The sequence below is a fragment of the Cyrtonyx montezumae genome, unplaced genomic scaffold, assembly GCF_038088225.1.
Source record: "Cyrtonyx montezumae isolate F1298 unplaced genomic scaffold, pur_monq_1.0 scaffold_9, whole genome shotgun sequence".
Lineage (NCBI taxonomy): Eukaryota > Metazoa > Chordata > Aves > Galliformes > Odontophoridae > Cyrtonyx > Cyrtonyx montezumae.
The window spans coordinates 1,148,925-1,166,602 of NW_027072100.1; the positions used below are offsets into that span (position 1 = coordinate 1,148,925).

General features: G+C 39.8%; 1 protein-coding gene across 4 annotated transcripts in view; it reads right to left on the bottom strand.

The window, feature by feature from the left end:
• Positions 1–17,678, bottom strand: part of RALGAPB (Ral GTPase activating protein non-catalytic subunit beta) — a 60,892-nt gene that overhangs the window by 28,315 nt on the left and 14,899 nt on the right. For all 4 annotated transcript variants that reach the window (XM_065754205.1, XM_065754204.1, XM_065754203.1 and 1 more), the window contains exons 6-14: positions 17,520–17,651; positions 16,128–16,306; positions 13,477–13,625; positions 13,154–13,370; positions 5,985–6,186; positions 4,288–4,455; positions 3,111–3,225; positions 2,726–2,873; positions 135–199 (exon numbers count right to left, since the gene is read on the bottom strand). In XM_065754205.1, coding sequence (XP_065610277.1) covers positions 135–199; positions 2,726–2,873; positions 3,111–3,225; positions 4,288–4,455; positions 5,985–6,186; positions 13,154–13,370; positions 13,477–13,625; positions 16,128–16,306; positions 17,520–17,651 — 1,375 coding nt within the window. The remainder of the gene's footprint in view (positions 1–134; positions 200–2,725; positions 2,874–3,110; positions 3,226–4,287; positions 4,456–5,984; positions 6,187–13,153; positions 13,371–13,476; positions 13,626–16,127; positions 16,307–17,519; positions 17,652–17,678) is intronic.

Genomic DNA, 17,678 nt, shown 5'->3' on the forward strand with positions numbered 1-17,678 from the left:
TCTATAACGAAGGATATCTTCGAATGGGAAAATATGATCATACCTCTGGGCTGAACTTATTTAAACTGCTGATGAAATGAATTACATTCTTTCTGAAGCAAAAACTTCAGAAACAACAACAAAACAAAGCTTACTGTTTCCATTTGGCAACCAATGGCTTCTAACAGTGCAGAGTCTTGAACAATATTCAACATTGCACCTGAAGAATTAGACATAAGAAGGTAACTAAAAACCACAGTAGAATACTTACAGCTAAAATGTAGAGAAGCACTAAGGGTCTAGCATCAGGAATATCCTTCCTGATTTATACAGACTTTTTAAAAGAGTTTTATAAAACACAAGGATTTGCTTCAGGCTTAGCAATTTGATGCAGATGAGAGCTGAGACAGAGAATTCTTTCAGCTATTTTTAAAACACTTTGAACAGAGATTTCCTGAATTCCTCAGTTCAGGACTCTTGTTTCACAGAAGGGCTGGAATGTTTCTCTGTCTCCCTGCAGATTGTGCTCATTTAAAAACTCAGGTTACCTTTAAAGAGGTTTACTGATTTTGTGAGTAAAAAAGCAGCATTTGTTAGGTAACAGACAGCTGAAGTGCACTGTGTGTAACCCAAAGCCACCTCAAGGGTTATACAGTACTGGCTGGGCTCCTCTCTGTGCCTAGCACAAGGAGCCTCCCTTCCTCAGTTTGGCTATTAAGAGCCAAAAGGCACCTTGTAACTGGCAAACAAAAATGTGCTTTCACTACTTAATGGGCTGCCAGTACAGGAAACAGCCTGCTGGAAGATAAGGTGGGATCTGCTCCATCCTGAAACCCTTAAGACACCAACACAAGTGTCCACAATGATTCTCATACTGATCAAGGACCCATTAAATGAACTCCAAATCTATTTTACTACAAGCATTTTACATGTTTCTCTCCAAAATCTAGGACAATATTTCCAACACTGTTCTCCAAACTCAAAGATTATTAAAGTAAATAAAATTCATTTCAGTTTAGCAAAAAACATTAAACCAAATTCCAAAATCAGAAGTCAGAGCATCATCAGAGGCATGATACACCAAAACTCTCTCTACTGACAAGTGATCTCCAGGATCCAATTTTTCATCCTTGATTTTTATTTCTTGGTTTTTTTTTTCCCCCACTGCATTCAAATCAGAAAAATCCAGCCTGGGAGAGAGAGCTACAAACAGGAGTAACACACAGATAGATGATGTATTCTGGATGACTTATGTCAGACCTTATGTGGTGCACACAGCCTGTAACTGCACTGTTTTCTTCTCCAAACCAGCCATGAGGACTTAGGAGAACACCAGTTGCTATGGGAAGGAAACACTCCAGTTGTCAAATATTTAATAAGCAGCTGGAAATAAACATCAGTGTTTCTGAGAGGCTGGTGGCACAAGCAAGAATCTCTAGCTAAGCTACAGACTCATTAATCCTCTCCAACCAAAGTCAGCAGGACAAAAACTCCTGTTAAATGTCTAGCTAACAATAGGAAAATTGAGGAAACAATGCAGTAAGGTCTGTCAGCCAGGGAACAGCAAAAGTAAACATCACAGGCAGAGCACCTGAACATCTGGGACGCAGGCATTAACTTGCATTGGGGGCATATAAGAACACCTGGGTAGGATTTAACAGAACATCACCCACCCCGCAGCCCCACAGCTGATACAACCACACGTGCACTAGTGCTCCATGAGTGACATTTAGAGAACTGCTTAGAAACCACAGGCATTCTCATCCCTTCACTTGCAGCACTGGCTGCAAATCATCCTTCAAAATTATTATCCCCATCATCTTCTGCTTGTACAGAAAAGGTTTTAAGAGTTGTCTTGAAAGAAAAGCTTTCAGAAAGACTTCGCAGACCGGATTTGTTTCCATACACTTCATTGTTTATGCCTTCTTTCCTCCCTCTCCTATTATCCAAGCAGGCTTCCAGAACCAGTCACCCACCTACGCAGAGCAAATCCACTTGCTTTTTAAACTGTCGAAGGAAAATGGGATGGTAACTATTTTGAGGGCAACATAATGTGAAAAAGGGTACTTCTAGGTAACGAGAGGGAAGCAAATCAGGGAAATAACATATAAGGCAACAAAATTTTTACCTGCCTGAAAATACATCCACTTAACAGACTGCACTATTCAAGATTCCAGCTTCTACTTGCTTCCTCAGAATTAACATGTTAACACATCCAACCACCTCAAAGAACAGCTTGTTGCCAAACCATGATGAATCTGCAGACTCCACGCTGGAGATTTTGTGTGAGGATTGACATAGTGTTAAACAAATACCATCTGTACTCTGCCAGTGCTGGAGTACCTGTTACCCACTATTTCAACTTGTTTCTAGGCTCAAGCATGACAGAAACTGAAACGTTCCCTGCAATCTATTCCTCAAGATTTTTTATCAATATTTGAACAACACTTCTTCCATTCTGAGTTACTGACTGCTACTGCTAGAATATGCTTCAATTCTATTTTTACTTTTTAAGTACCATTTTACATTTAGAATGGTAGAGATTATATTTGGAATGGTAGAGAGAGATTACTTAACAAAAATATGAGTCTTTTACAGATGTTTTGAGAATATGAGGGAGATTATACAGAAGATGCAGGAATTTCACCTCTTTCTTGAAAAGCATCATATGAATGTACTGAATTATTCTAGGAGAGATGAGGACTCTTCCATAACACAACTGATAAACTAAAGATATTGAAATTACCTAGTATCATTTGAGTGTTGTTGGGATCTGTTTCAGTTTGCAAAGCTCCTATAAGTATATTCACAAGCCTCAGCTTCAAGGAAAGGAAGGTTACTGGTTTATCATATGATGAGCTGTCATCATTGCTGAATTTCCCTTCCAGGACGACCTGAGGAGAAATAAATTTATTTCAGTATCAATTAGAAATCAATGCCATATCTACACTAAAACAGAAGCATGGCATTGCTTTCAAAAGTCAGTATCCACAGCACAAACTGCTCCTGTCAAACTTGTGCTAAGAGTTTCAGGGCTAAACAGAATGCCAAATACCACAACTCACCCAAATGCCACTCCATAAGCCAGAAGACAAAATTCAGTATGTAAAACAAAGCTGCAAGGTTATTACCTCAGATTTTATGGTTCCAAAATGATGAGGGAGAGGCAACAAAGACAGCAAGATGTTAATTGAAGCTCTTCTCAGCTCTGTGGGGTTTACATAGATTTTAAACTTTGAGAGTTCTCTGCAAATCAAAGCACCACATCATTAATCATCTTTTCATTAAGATTTTGAAGCCAAATCTAAGTGAAAATTAAATATACAGCTACCCCTTGATATTAAATAATTTGTAATGTACAGTGTAACTGTTCCTTTTTAGATTCAAGATTCTTACTTTATAGCAGTTGCAATTATACAATTAGAAAATGATGAATTCCTGCCTGAATTAAGTATTTTGCACTGAACCATTAAGCAAATGAAAGTCTTATTCATATTCTGCATCCTTAAGGCATGAAGTGCCAGTAACAAGCCTTGGTGTGCTTACTGCAAATCACACCAACCCAGCTCTGCCAGAAATCCACAGAATATGTTTGTGTGCATCTTGTATAAAATATTGAAAACAGATCACATTGTTTATGAAGCTACTAGTATATTCTTCTACTTGTAAGATCCACCTGAAAGAAGATGCAGTTCAGATTTAAGCCCAGAAGACGAATACTAACTTATACATTACTTTAAACTGAAATGCAGCATCAGTACATAAAACATATGGAGAAGAAGGCAGCCATGGAGCAGTAGTAAATGTCTTAAGCAAAATATGCAGAAATCTGTACAGCTCTGACAAACAAGGGCATATATTCTAGTTTAGGAACCTACTCCAACTTCATTACTGTCTAGATGATCAATTTTTTCATTTAATGATGTGTAAAGTTACTTTCTGAATGAAGTCACTCCAGTTATAGTTGTAATATTTTCCTTGAAAATGTCAGCTTTAAATGTATTTGAGCTAAAGCACTTCTTTTCCCTATTCTTGTTGCCACTGCTTTTCAATAATGAATACTTAGATAACACACTCAAACATTTTGTTTTTAAAAAGGGTTGCTATTACTTTAAAGATAATAGCATTAAATGGACTGAAAAATTAGAGCTTACAAGATGCTGCTGTTATCACTATCACATACACACACAACACGGGGCCCACATTACTGAACTCCTTCAGTGAAAGCCACCCAGGAATGACAGAAGCCCCAGAAGATAAACACCTCCACACATTTGTGATAATATCTATATGGAAACTGCAATTTACCTGTCAGGTAAAATAGTTTCAAGAGCCGAAATGAAATATGGAACCACAACATCAATTCCTTTCAGGTCACAGCAGAACAAAGGAGGAGAGTTCAGAATAACACTGGCAAGAACAGGGTGGCAAACGAAATCTGCTATCTGCAAACCCTGAATTAAAAGCATGTAAAATCTGACAAAGAAAGATAAGATTGAATTATTTGCACATAAAAAGTATCAGCATCCCACATGAACATGAATGTGCAGCAATTAGATCTTTTCTACATAGAACAGCATAAAAATCAGAGCTGAGAGAAGTTTTTCTGAGCATTCCACTATGTTACATTGGCACAGGCAAGTGCAGTTAGTTAGCCTTCAAAGAAAACTACACTAATCACATGTACTACATGTGAAAAGCCAGCAAAACACTGTTCAGCTGAAACACCTGTCTTGTTGCAACTCGGGGACTGGGAGCTGCCAAACATACAGCACAGGTGTTTCCTAACAGAGCCTGCCCTGCTACTGCCCTCCCTGTGTGGGGGTGTCAATGAGAACTATATGATCCTTGTGGGGGGACAGCGCTGTGATCAGCAATTCTAACATCTGGAAAACGAGAATGAAAATATAAAACAGCTATTCTGAATGAAAAAGCAGAGAAGCACGAACCACCTTACCTAGCTGACCATCACCCCAAAGTACCTCATCTCCTAAAGCAGTTACATTCCTCAACAGGTTTTAGGTTAAAGTGTATTTATGTTTTAAAAAATATTAAAATAAAATAAAATAAAATAAAATAAAATAAAATAAAATAAAATAAAATAAAATAAAATAAAATAAAATAAAATAAAATAAAATAAAATAAAATAAAATAAAATAAAATAAAATAAAATAAAATAAAATAATAAAATAATAAAATAAAATAATGAAATAAAATAAAATAATAAAATAAAATAATAAAATAAAATAATAAAATAAAACCTCCACATCTTAACAAAACAGAGGAATTTGACTGTGTAAGAGAAACAGCTAATGCATATAGCACTACCACATACATGAGACAAAATGGTTCAGTCTTCCAGAAGTTTTGATACCACATATGGCAAATGTAATTGAACAGTTTGAGAGAGTTATGAATTATGAGGCTGATTCTCTGCCTGTGGCTTTTACTACTTTTTAAACAAAAAAGCTGGAAAAATGAAGACTATGATAGGCAGGATAGCCTTATTTTACTAGAAATTACACTGAAAATCAAAGTAGTTCAGGATGAAAAAAAAAAATCAATAAAAATAAATAATCAATAAAATATTAGTGCATTTCTGTATGTAAAATAATTAAAAAAAAATCACACTCCATCCCAGTGTTGCTCTATAACACCCTTATCAGTCTAACAAAACACAATCTCACATCTGCACGCTTTTGTCCATCTTACCAATATTTGATGGCAAATATAAAAACCCTCCGGTGTCAAAACAACAAAAAAACCATTCCCTCCAGGTGTTGGAGGGGCTCCCTCTCAACTAGAGCTTGAAGAAAGCCCAATGGAAGCCAGCACTGCGAGCAGACGAAAGGAAGCCAGCACCCAGTGTAGAAAGGGAGCTCTGTACCAACCTCGCTCTGAGAGCTGGCAGCACAGGATTCAGGCAGAAACTGAATGCTACACACTGCAAATTCCTTTGCACTGTAAAATTACACCAATAAAGCAATTGGAAGATAGGTTAGTACCGAGATAAGTAAGCTGGTAATATTTCCTCCCCAGTCTTCTTGCTACAAAATATCCTACACAGTGTCCCGCATGCCTCTGCCCTTCCTGCTTCATAGTTGTCTGGGAATTCACTGGCATCAAACAAGGGGTTGGAAGCCATTGTATCTGTGGACATTTGGGATCCTTTCCGGCGAAACTCCACACTAGCTTGAGTTGCTATAGCTGGGAAGAGAAAAAACAGCATTTCACTGTGTTTGTTAACATATATAATAGGCTCATGGGATCCTGGACACAAAGATCAAGTCCAATTTAGCAGTTATCATGAAGCTGTTAGTTCACTGCAATTGAGTCAGTGCCTCCATTTAGGAACTATTTGAGGCTATAACTATTGCCTTATAAGGATGGCAACAATTGACCTTCACATTCTGAAGTCAATCCCAATTTTGTGTTGAGAATTATCTCCTTGTATCCAGCAATACCTCCCTATCCTCCCGGAGGACAAGGATCTTCCTCGCCTTGCTCCCATCTCCAGAAAATGAAGCACCACCTTTCCTTGCACCCTTAAAATACGTACAAACTTTTTCACTGTGCCATTACTACCACGTCCACACAAGTGCTTACTTGCAACTGACTAATCACCTATCTTGCTCTGAACACTGAGCTACTCTGATCCAATTATGTTGCATAAACATAAATGATCTATTCAAAAAAAAAAGAAAAAATCCAAGAATTCCAAAGGACCAATGTCCGAAAGAAATCTGCTGAGAGCTACTCTCCTGCTTTGGTCCCCTTTCTCCTTGTATGAGCCTGGAGAGCTTCCAGACAGAAGCTGCCAGGAGGATGGGCCTCCCCTGGGTGCTAACACACAACATGCTCTGCATGCACCTTGACAGACCACCATCACTGCAACGTGATTGGGGTTCTGGTTACAGCAGAGGAACTGGAGCTCAGTGATCTTTAAGGTCCCTCCCAACCTAAGCCATTCTATGATCCTGCTTAGCTTCATGCTCTCTTCCTGCAGGATGGCACTGCCAGACCAAATAAACTCAATTCATGTCTTTTTTCTGGTATGCCTTTCACATATCAGTATCACACACATAGCATGCAAGAGGCTACTCATCTTGCTGGCTTCTTCATTTCTTCTAAAATGTTAACCAAAACAATTTTATGTATAATGCCCTCAATGTCCAAGGAGAAAGAAAAAAACGAAAGAAAACAGTAAAAAGTTCACCCTTGGATTATTAATAGCAGAAGTAGCATTTTCTTTCTCATTTTTAGCTAAGACTATACCAGACTTCAGAAATTTTATGAGCTACAAAACCAAACAGAACAAATAAATATGTGCTCCTAATGAATCAAGCTAACATCTCTACCAGTACCAGAGAACCTGCTCTGTCTCCAGCTGGGAATACTAGGGAATATCAGGTTCACAGTCAGTCTTGTAAATGAAGACTCAAACACTCGGACATACAGAATACTTTTTCATTATGAGTAAGATTTTTGTTTGGATTTAGTTTTTGTTGTTGCTTGTTTCTGTTTCTTTAAAAAGAAACTTTCTAATGACAAGCACCTACTTTTAATTTTTGTCTATGAATTCATTGTTTGACCTATTACCTTGGAAATTTTCACAGCACAAATCTTTATGCATCTTCCCATGAGCCATTTTTTGTCCTGAATAAGCTATCCAGCAATATACTGTAGTTGGAAAAAAACACTACATGCACAATGCATACAAATCAAACACTAGGTCTGTAAAATAAGCTTTAAGTAAAAAAAACATGGTTAGTGCAAAGTCCTGAAATTCATGACATGATCACAGACTAAAGTACATAAAAGATGGGACTGATTCAGGCAGATTAATTTGCTTTTGCCAACAATCCTCCCCATTCAAAAACACACAGAAAAAAATTACTTGTCTTTTTCAAGTAAAAGTGCAAAAGCTACAAGAGACAATGAGAATGAATTTACAAATAAAAGATGGGATTATGGAAAAAGAAAAGCATGACCGCAATTAAGGAAAAGCTGCTTGTTCCTACTTACAAGATTTATAAGAAAGAAGAATTTGGATAAAAGATGCTGCAAGATAATAGAAATAAAATGGAAACAAATCAAAGGACAGCAGTAGTTATAAAATACTTTTAAGATGGTGAAATTGTAATATAAGTTAAGAAGCTTTTAGCTTTTTTAAAAAATAGATTAAAAGCTTTATGATACAGCAAGCTTGTTAAACACATAAGAATTCGGCATTCAGGTCCAGAATTATGGTTTTGAAAGTATCATGCAAAACAATGAACAAAAAGTTACAAAATACTAACAAGATTTAGACCCGTTCACATCAGCATACATCAGTTCTTTAAAAGGATGTATTAACCCTTCCCAGCTCAGGTGCATTTGCCTATGTTACGTTGTATGTGGAGCACACAAGGGCTCCCCCACAGCTTCTGTGACTCAGTTACGTCCCATAAGGGGAAGATTACCTTCCTACAGAGCCTCCTCAACCATAAGCTTCCAAGCCATAAGCTCCTGACTGCACTACTGCTCCATTCCATATGCCATGCTGCTAACTACCCAAACCAGTACAGGCATGCCTTCCCAACCACCAGCACCACCAACACAGAAATAAAAGGCAGAGCTCCACTGAAACATCTCAAAAACAATCTCCAGAAACAAATGAAAGAGAAAAAACACTCCAGCAGCCAGGCATCATGAGAGCAACCCGTATCTCTCGTGTTTCTCTGCACATGCTGTGTCAGACCAAGACCTACACCAAGCCTTCCAGCAGCACTCAAGACTTCCCTCATCAGGGCTTTTCCTACCTGCCTCCTATACCCTCTGGGGCACCACAGGAACAGGAGGGCCAAAAGTGACGAAGCTTAAACTTTACCCCAAGTTTGCTTTGAGGCCCAAAAGCAACTGGCTGATATCAGCAACCATCTCCAGTACAACTCCCCCAGCCACTTCACAACACATGGCTGGCAAGCCTGCGACTTCTTTAGGAACAAGGTTTACAAACAAGCCTATCCTACTGGAAGATCCACCTCCTGAAATGCTGGCACAAGGGATTAACGAGATTATCCCAATCCACACCATTTGCTGAGGACAGCGATGAGCAGCAGCATGTTTGTACAGCCCCATGTACAGACTGACACATCCTGCAGATCAGCTAGAGCTCAGCATGCGCACGTACTCCCCAGAGCTGCCATATTCAGGCATGTCTTCCTGATGCTCTCCTGAAGGATTTCTTAAGGAGTTTTATCAAGTACCAGTCATGTGAAGCAATCCATACACTTAAATATAATGATCACTGAGCCATCTAATTCTAGAGACTGTAGCAACAATACCCAATTCCTCTCAACACCACACGTTTCAGAACAGAATATTTTCCTCTCTTCCCATGATAGAGAAAAAAGCGTATGAGATACATTCTATAAAGCTTCACTGCTGAAGTTTCAGCATAGAAATTAAAACCTGACACAGGACGGGCACACATTGGCACTGATGATGGAAAAATCTCTGTTACGTCTTCAGAATCCAAACAACTACACAAGACCATCTGGAAGGAGAAGGCTCAGAGCAAACAGGAAGACTGCTTTCTAGGTGATGAAACCCCATCAACACTCAGCTGCATGCAGATTACCTCCAGCTAACCTCACAGCAGAGAAAATAATTCTGGAATCTCTCTTTTCCCAAAGAGACACAGACTAAAAACATTACAACAGCAAACGTGAAATATCTATGATAACTGTTGCAGGATTCTGGTTTAGTACTATTTTTCCCATGGAAATAACAAAAAATCGAAGATCATGGCAGTATTTATATTCACAGAACCATGGAATAGCTGTCAGAAGTCAGAACACATGGAGATCACCCAAGTCAGGCATCCTGCTCAAATCAAAGCAAGGTGAACTAGCGTGGGCTGGGTTATATACCCAAGTATTTTTCAGCTCAAAACCTACAAAAAGCTGCATTACTTTTTTCACCTCAGAAATACCTTTCTTACTCTTCTTGACTTCCTTTCTGGAGGTGAAAGAGTTGATGAAATCAGAAACATGAGGCACCATATTGAGAAGAAAAGCAAAAGACCCAAAAAAAGCAACATCTACTCCTTTGCCCGGGCTTTGACCAACTGCTCCTTAATTCATAAAGCTCATCAAAAAGACTTGCAAGATGGGAGAAAGATGATGTGCTGGTCCCTGTGGATCAGCAGGTTCATTTAAAGGAATTGAACTAAATTCTGAAGTAGAACTTGAGGCTGCATCCCATCCTCCATGGTTTCTTCTAGGGTAGCTCACGAGCATCTATTTAGAAATCATATCATATCAGTTCTTATTGAAAATTTGTGTCACATGCAGTAAGAGGAATAAAAAATACACTCTAGAAGATGCATGTTTCTGTAAGGGTGTACCAGGGCAGTGAGATCTCCTTGGTCTTGCAGAGAGTGAATTTTCTTCTTGAGGCTTACATAAGGTTTATCACTAGCAGTGTCAAACATGCAGAATGCTTGACACAAACATACTGTACCAGGGTACTAAGAATGAGAGATGAACTATGATACACAGGCATAGCCAATCTATAGACAAAAAGTCTTGATAACAAGACTTCTTTCTGTCCACTTCCCTAAGCACAGGAGTTGTGATAACTAGCAGCCCCTTCTCTGCTGACTTCTTCTCACAACCCTCACCTAGGGGAACAAGTCTAGCCAACACAGGTTCACAAAAGGCAGGTCCTGCCAGACCAACCTGATCTCCTCCTACAATCAGGTGAGTAGCCTGGTGGAAGACAGAAAGGCTGTTGGTACAATCTACTTAGACTTCAGCAAAGCCTCTGACTCTGTCACCCACGGAATTCCACTGCAGAAGGTGGCAGCCCATGGCTGGGACAGGTGCACTCTTCACTGGGTAAAGAACTGGCTGGAGGGCCAGGCCCAGAGAGTGGTGGTGAATGAGTCACACACAGATGGTGACTGGCCAAGAGAGCTGCTCCTCTGGGCTCAGTACTGGGGCCAGCCCTGTTCAATGGTGTTACCAATCATCTGGATGAGGGGATTGAGTGCACTCTCAATACATTTGCAGATGACACCAAGTTGGGAGGAAAGGTTGGTCTGCCTGAGGGTAGGATGGCCCTACAGAGGGATATGGACAGACTGGATAGACAGGCTGACATCTATAGGATGAGCTTTAACAAGACCAATTGCAGAGTCATGCACTTTAATCACAACTCCATGCGTTGCTACAGGTTTGAGACAGAGTGGCTGGAAAGCTGCATGGAGAAATAGGATCTGGTGGTATTAGCTGACAGGCAGCTGAATGTGAGCCAGCGGTCTGCCCAGGTGGCCAAGAAGGCCAATGGTATCCTGGCTTGTGTCAGAAATAGTGCATCCAGCAGGAGTTGTACCTCTGCAGTCAGCACTGCTGAGGCCCCATCTCAAGTACTGTGCTCAGTGTTGGGCCCCTCATTACAAGAAAGACACTGAGACCCTGGTGTGTATCCAGAGAAGGGCAATGAAGCCATGAGGGGTCTGGAGCACAAGATTGTGAGGTGTTGCTGAAGAAACTGGGATGGTTCCGTCTGAAGAGGCTCAGGGGAAACCTCATCACTCTCTACAAATACCTGAAAGGAGGCTGTAGCAAGGTGGGGGTCAGTCTCTGCTCCTAGAACACTAATGGCCTCATATTGTTCCAGGGGAGGTTGACATTGGATATTAGGAAAGATTTCTACTCAGAAAAAGCAGAGAGCCATTGGCACAGGCTGCCCAGGGAGGTAGTAGAGTCACTGTCCCTGAAGGTGTTTAAGAGACATGAAGATGTGGCACTGAGGACACGGTTTAGTGGGCATGACAGTTGGACTAGATCATCTTAGAGGTCTTTTCCAATCTTAAATATTCTATGATTCTATATTGAGTAGAATAACCAGAGGCAAGGGAACGGGCACAACACCAAGACATGATGGGCCCCACTTGTGTGATGGAGAGGGGCCACACCATACAGCCCTTTCAGCCCATCTCATCAGTCCAGCACAGCACCTTCTGCCTTACAAAGTTCAGCAAGTAAAAGATTTCACTTGGAGGCATCAGGTTTCATAGATTAGACTCCTAGAAAATAAGACACTTTGACTCTGAGGATGTTGATATTTCAAGTCAACAGAAACTCCATGAGGTTAGCTCCTTGGAAGTCTTGCCACATTTTCTTAGCAGGTGACCTTGAGATCTCCAAAGCTATGATGCCTGTCTACAGTTTCAGCAGTCCTTCTTCAGTGTTTAAAATTCTTTTAAGAGATTCCAAATCTTAAACCCATCATCTCCACACAAACGAAGAATGAGATTTTTTTATACAATGAACAGGGAAGTTCATCAGTTTAACTGCTAATATTATGATAAATCCAACTTGCTACAACCTATTTTTCTTACTTTGGCCAGCAAGGTTCTGAGATCTCTCGTTACAGTTTAGAAGACATCTGAAGTCCTATATAAAGAACAGGAAAAAAGCAAGGACTAAGAAAGCTTACTTTTTTCTGAGTATTTATCGCCAAAGAAAAGAGTTTGAAAGCCACACTGAACAGAGCCCTAATTCTTCTATCGTATCTCAAAACATCTAACTTCTAGAGCTGAGCAAAGTGCAAGAGACAAAATAAATCTAGCACTTGAAGACTGTAGATGAGTGAGGTATCAAGGTATACAGTAAACAACCTGTTTGTTTACTATACAAGTAAACAACCATCACTGAAAAAAAGCAACTTGCTATTTTAAGGATCATCTGCTTATATAATGTTCTCCAAAAACACGAAGGATCACTTTGTGTTGTATTTGCAGTGGGGTTTGAAAATTTTGCAAAGATTAGAATCACTATAAAAATTTGCCATTACTCAAAGATATATTCAGGCAGATTTCAAACCAGGAAATGGACTCTTACCTCTTTATTTCCTTCCCTGTCTTTCCCACTAGCACAATTGCAACCACCCTACTTGTTAGAGCAAGCGGTGCTTAATTGTGAAAAGGAATTGGTTGATTTATTTGTTTTAATTTAACAGCCCCCAGACACCTGTCAGTGCTGGTTCAGCTGGGAGGGGTTAACCACTATACAGCACTTAGGATTTTATTTTTATTTACTGATTATGCATTTACATTAATCTTGCAGGTAGGAAATGTCAATAAAACAAGGAAAAAAATGAACACATTTTCAGTAATATTTACCAGTCATGCTGCTGTCTCTGTTTATTCCATTATGAAGTTTACAGTGAACAAACGCTGCATCAAATAGCCACGATCCAAAGAGGTTGAGGATGCTGTTAACCTTTGGCCTGCGAGGAGCCGGCAGCGGCCGCGGTTCAGAACTCGTCTGGTTAGGGCTAGAGAGCGGAGAAGTAGAGGATGGCTGGTGCTGCACTTTGGAAGCATGTGCAGTAGTTACCTATTCAAACGGAAGAACAAATCAGCTCCTAGAAAAATGAGCATCACTTCCTCTAAGGAAGCTATCCTCCAGGATAAGCACTTAAACACAGTATAAGAAATCTTACAGTGCTGGTTTTCATCGTTGCTTTATTCACAGTCACTGCCCGATGCCTTCGGTTATGGGGTGGGGTCGTGTTGACAGCAGTGTTCTGGGGCATGCTCAGCCTGTTTACTGGCGTGGGCGGGGCACTGTCTGACCGGGGCCGTGAAATGCCTGCAGACCAAAAATTCAAGCAAGCTCTCAGCAAGTCTTCTATAAACTCATGCACAGCAGCACAGTTACTCAGCCTTTGGACCTTCTGTAAGTAGACTAGCTTTCCCTTCCTCCCCACCCCCATAAACAGCCATAACAAGAAAAATATTTTTCCCTTCTACTGGCAAAATTACATGCACAAACAGAAAACTCTGGTTGCATTAGATAAACTCTTAACAGAAAACCACAACCTCGGAATCTGGGAGAACACACACAGGAGTACCAAGAGCAAGCAGAGGGAAAGGAGCAAGGTTCACTTGCCAGAGCTAATTTAACAGCTCACTCCTGCCAAAAACCAGATATATCTCACCTTTGCCCTTCTTTTCCAGTCTGCATCCCACAGCCCATTCTGAGACAGCTCTAGGATGTCTGACTCTCAGTCAGCTCAGCTCGCTCAATTAAGTCAAGCCTTCTGCTGTTCTAGTGAGCTGAATCAGCTCACTGAACAAATACTACTGCCACTGCAAGGGACGGGTAAGAAAGCTGAGCAAGCTATAATTTTCTGGCAGCAAGAAGTTAAATCAGAAATCTCACAAAGCCCAGCCTCAGGGAAATATTTGTGGTGTGTAAGAAGCCACTCTTTCTAGTCACAGATTCTGAAGTAACTAGCTTAGAAATTCCCTCTGCCAAATTTGCAGCGACAAACAGCACTTCTTCCCATCGCAATGAACCACCCTCCCATGCCCCGTTTGACAAATTAAGAGCAGAACTGTGACATGTCTGAAAATCTGATATGATTCTTTTACTATAATGAAGTGAATGCTTTGTATGCACATCACATAGCAACAAACTTCTGCTGAATCACTACTGTGGTGCCCCAAGCAGAGGGTAACGTATGCACTATGACACTTATTCCTTTGGTACAATTTGTTTTTTGATGGGGTGGAAAATCAGGTGCCATATTTTGCCAAATGCACACATCACCTGAGCACATACCAGAGAGGGCAAGATAAAAACAATGTGCTTCAACACTCGGTGTAGAAGGTAACAAGATTTCTCATTAGCTTTAGCTGAAGGAGTCCATACATCCATCCAGGACACACTGTGTGTTTGCTGTATTTGATGTCACCAAGAGCTTCGCTGTGCCCAAGCTCTACATTTGTTTGTTGGTTTTGTGGTTTTTTATGTATAATTCAGCTTGCATAGATGTGAAAGGATTCTCTCCATATTAACGCACAGTTTGCCATTTTTATTTATTTTATTATTGTTTCAATGGAGATGCTCAAATCCATCACAGGTTAGCAGAGAGACAGTAATACAAAGATGTTGTTTGAATGAAGTGAGCCCATATTTTGCCTGTATGTAGCTTTCCTTTCACAAATTCCAGTAGTGTTTTACTACTGAATATTTAATATCTCAGGTGTAGTAACAGTAAACAGCAATAATTAAAATTCCTTAAAGTTGGTGGCTAGGAATCTGGAAGAAGCACAGTACATGCAACCAGTTTTAAGTCACTATCAGAGAAACAGTTTCAACAACTTTCTAGAACACGCACAGTTTGTGGAAGTGAAAACTGATCACTGGCTCTTTGCTATTACTCAGTAGCTTTTTAAACAATGCTATTCCTACCAAAGTGAAAAACATGGTAACCAAAGCTCGTTTGCACTGGGGAATGGGGTACCAACAGAGTCAAATTCCTCAGCCTGTTTTTTTTTTCCTGCACAGTTTTTGTACCTGCTCAAGTCTCCAGCAGTCAGGTATCAGCTCACACTTCTGGCACAAGGCAGCACTTGACTGCACACATTTAAGAAGAAAAGCAGTAGGAGACAGGTGGCTCTTCTGAGCTTACAACAGCACATCAACTCTGACCACTTTTCAGTAAGTCTGAAGGGTTCTTAGAGTACTGCCTTAGATTTCAAGTGCTGTACAGTCCTCATTTAAAAATTAGTAGCCAGGGCTTACATCTGACCTTACATTTCAGGAGAACCTAAACGACTTGGTAACCAGCAGATACAAAGAAACACAGCTGTTCTCAGTTTAGGATTGATAGGTGAATACTGTTGCTAAGTGCAACTGCTAGCTGGAGTATAAGTACCTGAAGATGCCCGTCAAAAAAATCACTATCTCCCAAGAAATGGCCACTGCACACAGCTGGTGCCACAAAGTCAATAAACAAAGTTGTCAGTACTCACAAAATGCTAGACTGTAACCCTTATATCGCTGGTTAGATAAAAAGAGAAAGAAGCCATGTCTGGGGAAGATACATCAATGCTGGACTCGACATTTAATTAGAACTTTTTTGGCATTTATCTAAAACTAAGGTAAACTGCAATGTTTAGCATTCAAACACAACTACTGTGTACGCAGACAGTCATTTAGAAGTGGCTTTAGGTCCCACCCCTAACAATGCTAGGATATACTTGCAAATGATAAATGGTCACATCTGTTTTCTGAAGAATACAGATTAAAAAAAAAAAAAGTAATGATCTGTAAATCACGATGAAGGTAAATCGAAAGCATTACCTAGGAATGCATCAACTAAACAGCTGATCCCACGCATGGCACGAAAGAAGATTTGAGGCAGATGCTTAAGGCAGGGGTATTGATTCAGTTCTTGAGTCATCCCACTCACGTTCAGAAACTGCTCCTGAAATTTGGGAGTAGAACTAATAATGGCTGGGTTACTCAAATCCACAGGATTACTGCGCACAAACACAAAAAAAGAAAGAATGTTCCAGTCAGTTTAAGGACTGTTTTTAGGATTTCGAGAACGCTTAGAGTTATAATACTCCAAGGTAATTGATTAATAGCAACACACAAGAGTAACAAATAAAAAAAACCCTCAAAATGTCAGCATCTTGTACTAGCATTTTTTCTACAAAAAATGTAGCTTTTATTCCATCACAGGAGTTTCAGAAGTCAACTTCTCCTTCCTGGGCTTCCTAGTGGTCATCGTGTTCAAAAATTTATAAAACAAAGAAACAATAATCCACTATTTTAAAAAGCTTCAAACATTCAAATAGGCTTAATAAATGTATTAAGACCCAGTGAGCCGGAGTACGCCCTAGAGAGAGCAATCTTGCAGTTGCAGTAATGTTCAGGTCTTGTGAAGTCCCTTTTTAAAATCTTACATAGCTAAGATTCTTCCCAGCGCAGAAGTGAAAAATTACACATCGTCACCAAAGAAAGCAAGTGGAAGTGAGTGATGAGTAGGTTGAAAAAGTTTGAGTTTTTTCCTGACAAATACAAATGCTGCACCAGCAAGCCTGGGCTGGGAGACATCATCAGAAATGAAGAATAAATTTTAAATAGTAAAATAAGTAAATATTAAACCTAAATATATGTTAGAATGTTTGTAGAGGAAAAAATCAATTATGCTGCCTATTGGGAATATGAATGTGATGCCTTCCCAAGATTCCTCCAAACAAAGCCTGACACTTGGTTCTGATGCAAATTTGAGGACGGGTAATATGGATGTTAATTTTAACTCAATAGCTTTCTTTATAAAAGCAAAGAGATACACCCATTTTAAAAATAATCTTTTGTAGGTTAAATTTAACATCCTGGAAAGCAAATAGAAGCAGTGCACATCTCAGAGTTATTGTTCCACTTTTCCTGTTTGCTATCTCAGAGAAACACAATTCTACTGAAGTCCTGTTTTTAAGATCCTCCAAAATGCCACATAGCTAAAAACACTTTTCAACCCAACTAGTTGGCTCAGAATGCAAACTGGTGTGTTCAGAATGGTGCGGCCCACTCAGTTTTACCTGGACTGTTGCAGAGCACTTGTACATCTCTTACACTTTGTTCTTCTTAAGTACATAAAGCTTAGCAATCTCCAGAGAAATACTTCATTTGAAAAGTTTTCAGAAATGATGCAAGAATATGAATAATGGATGGCTGTAGCTACAATACCTCAGCATATGTAAAAAGCGAAACCAAGTCTGCGCGACGCACTCGTTGTCCATTTCAGGAGGAATCAGACCAGCATCTTCTTCAGGAATTTTAAATGGAGGAAATGAAGGTCCATATGTAAAACGCAGCAATCTAGAAAGCAAGTCAGACATATCTGTC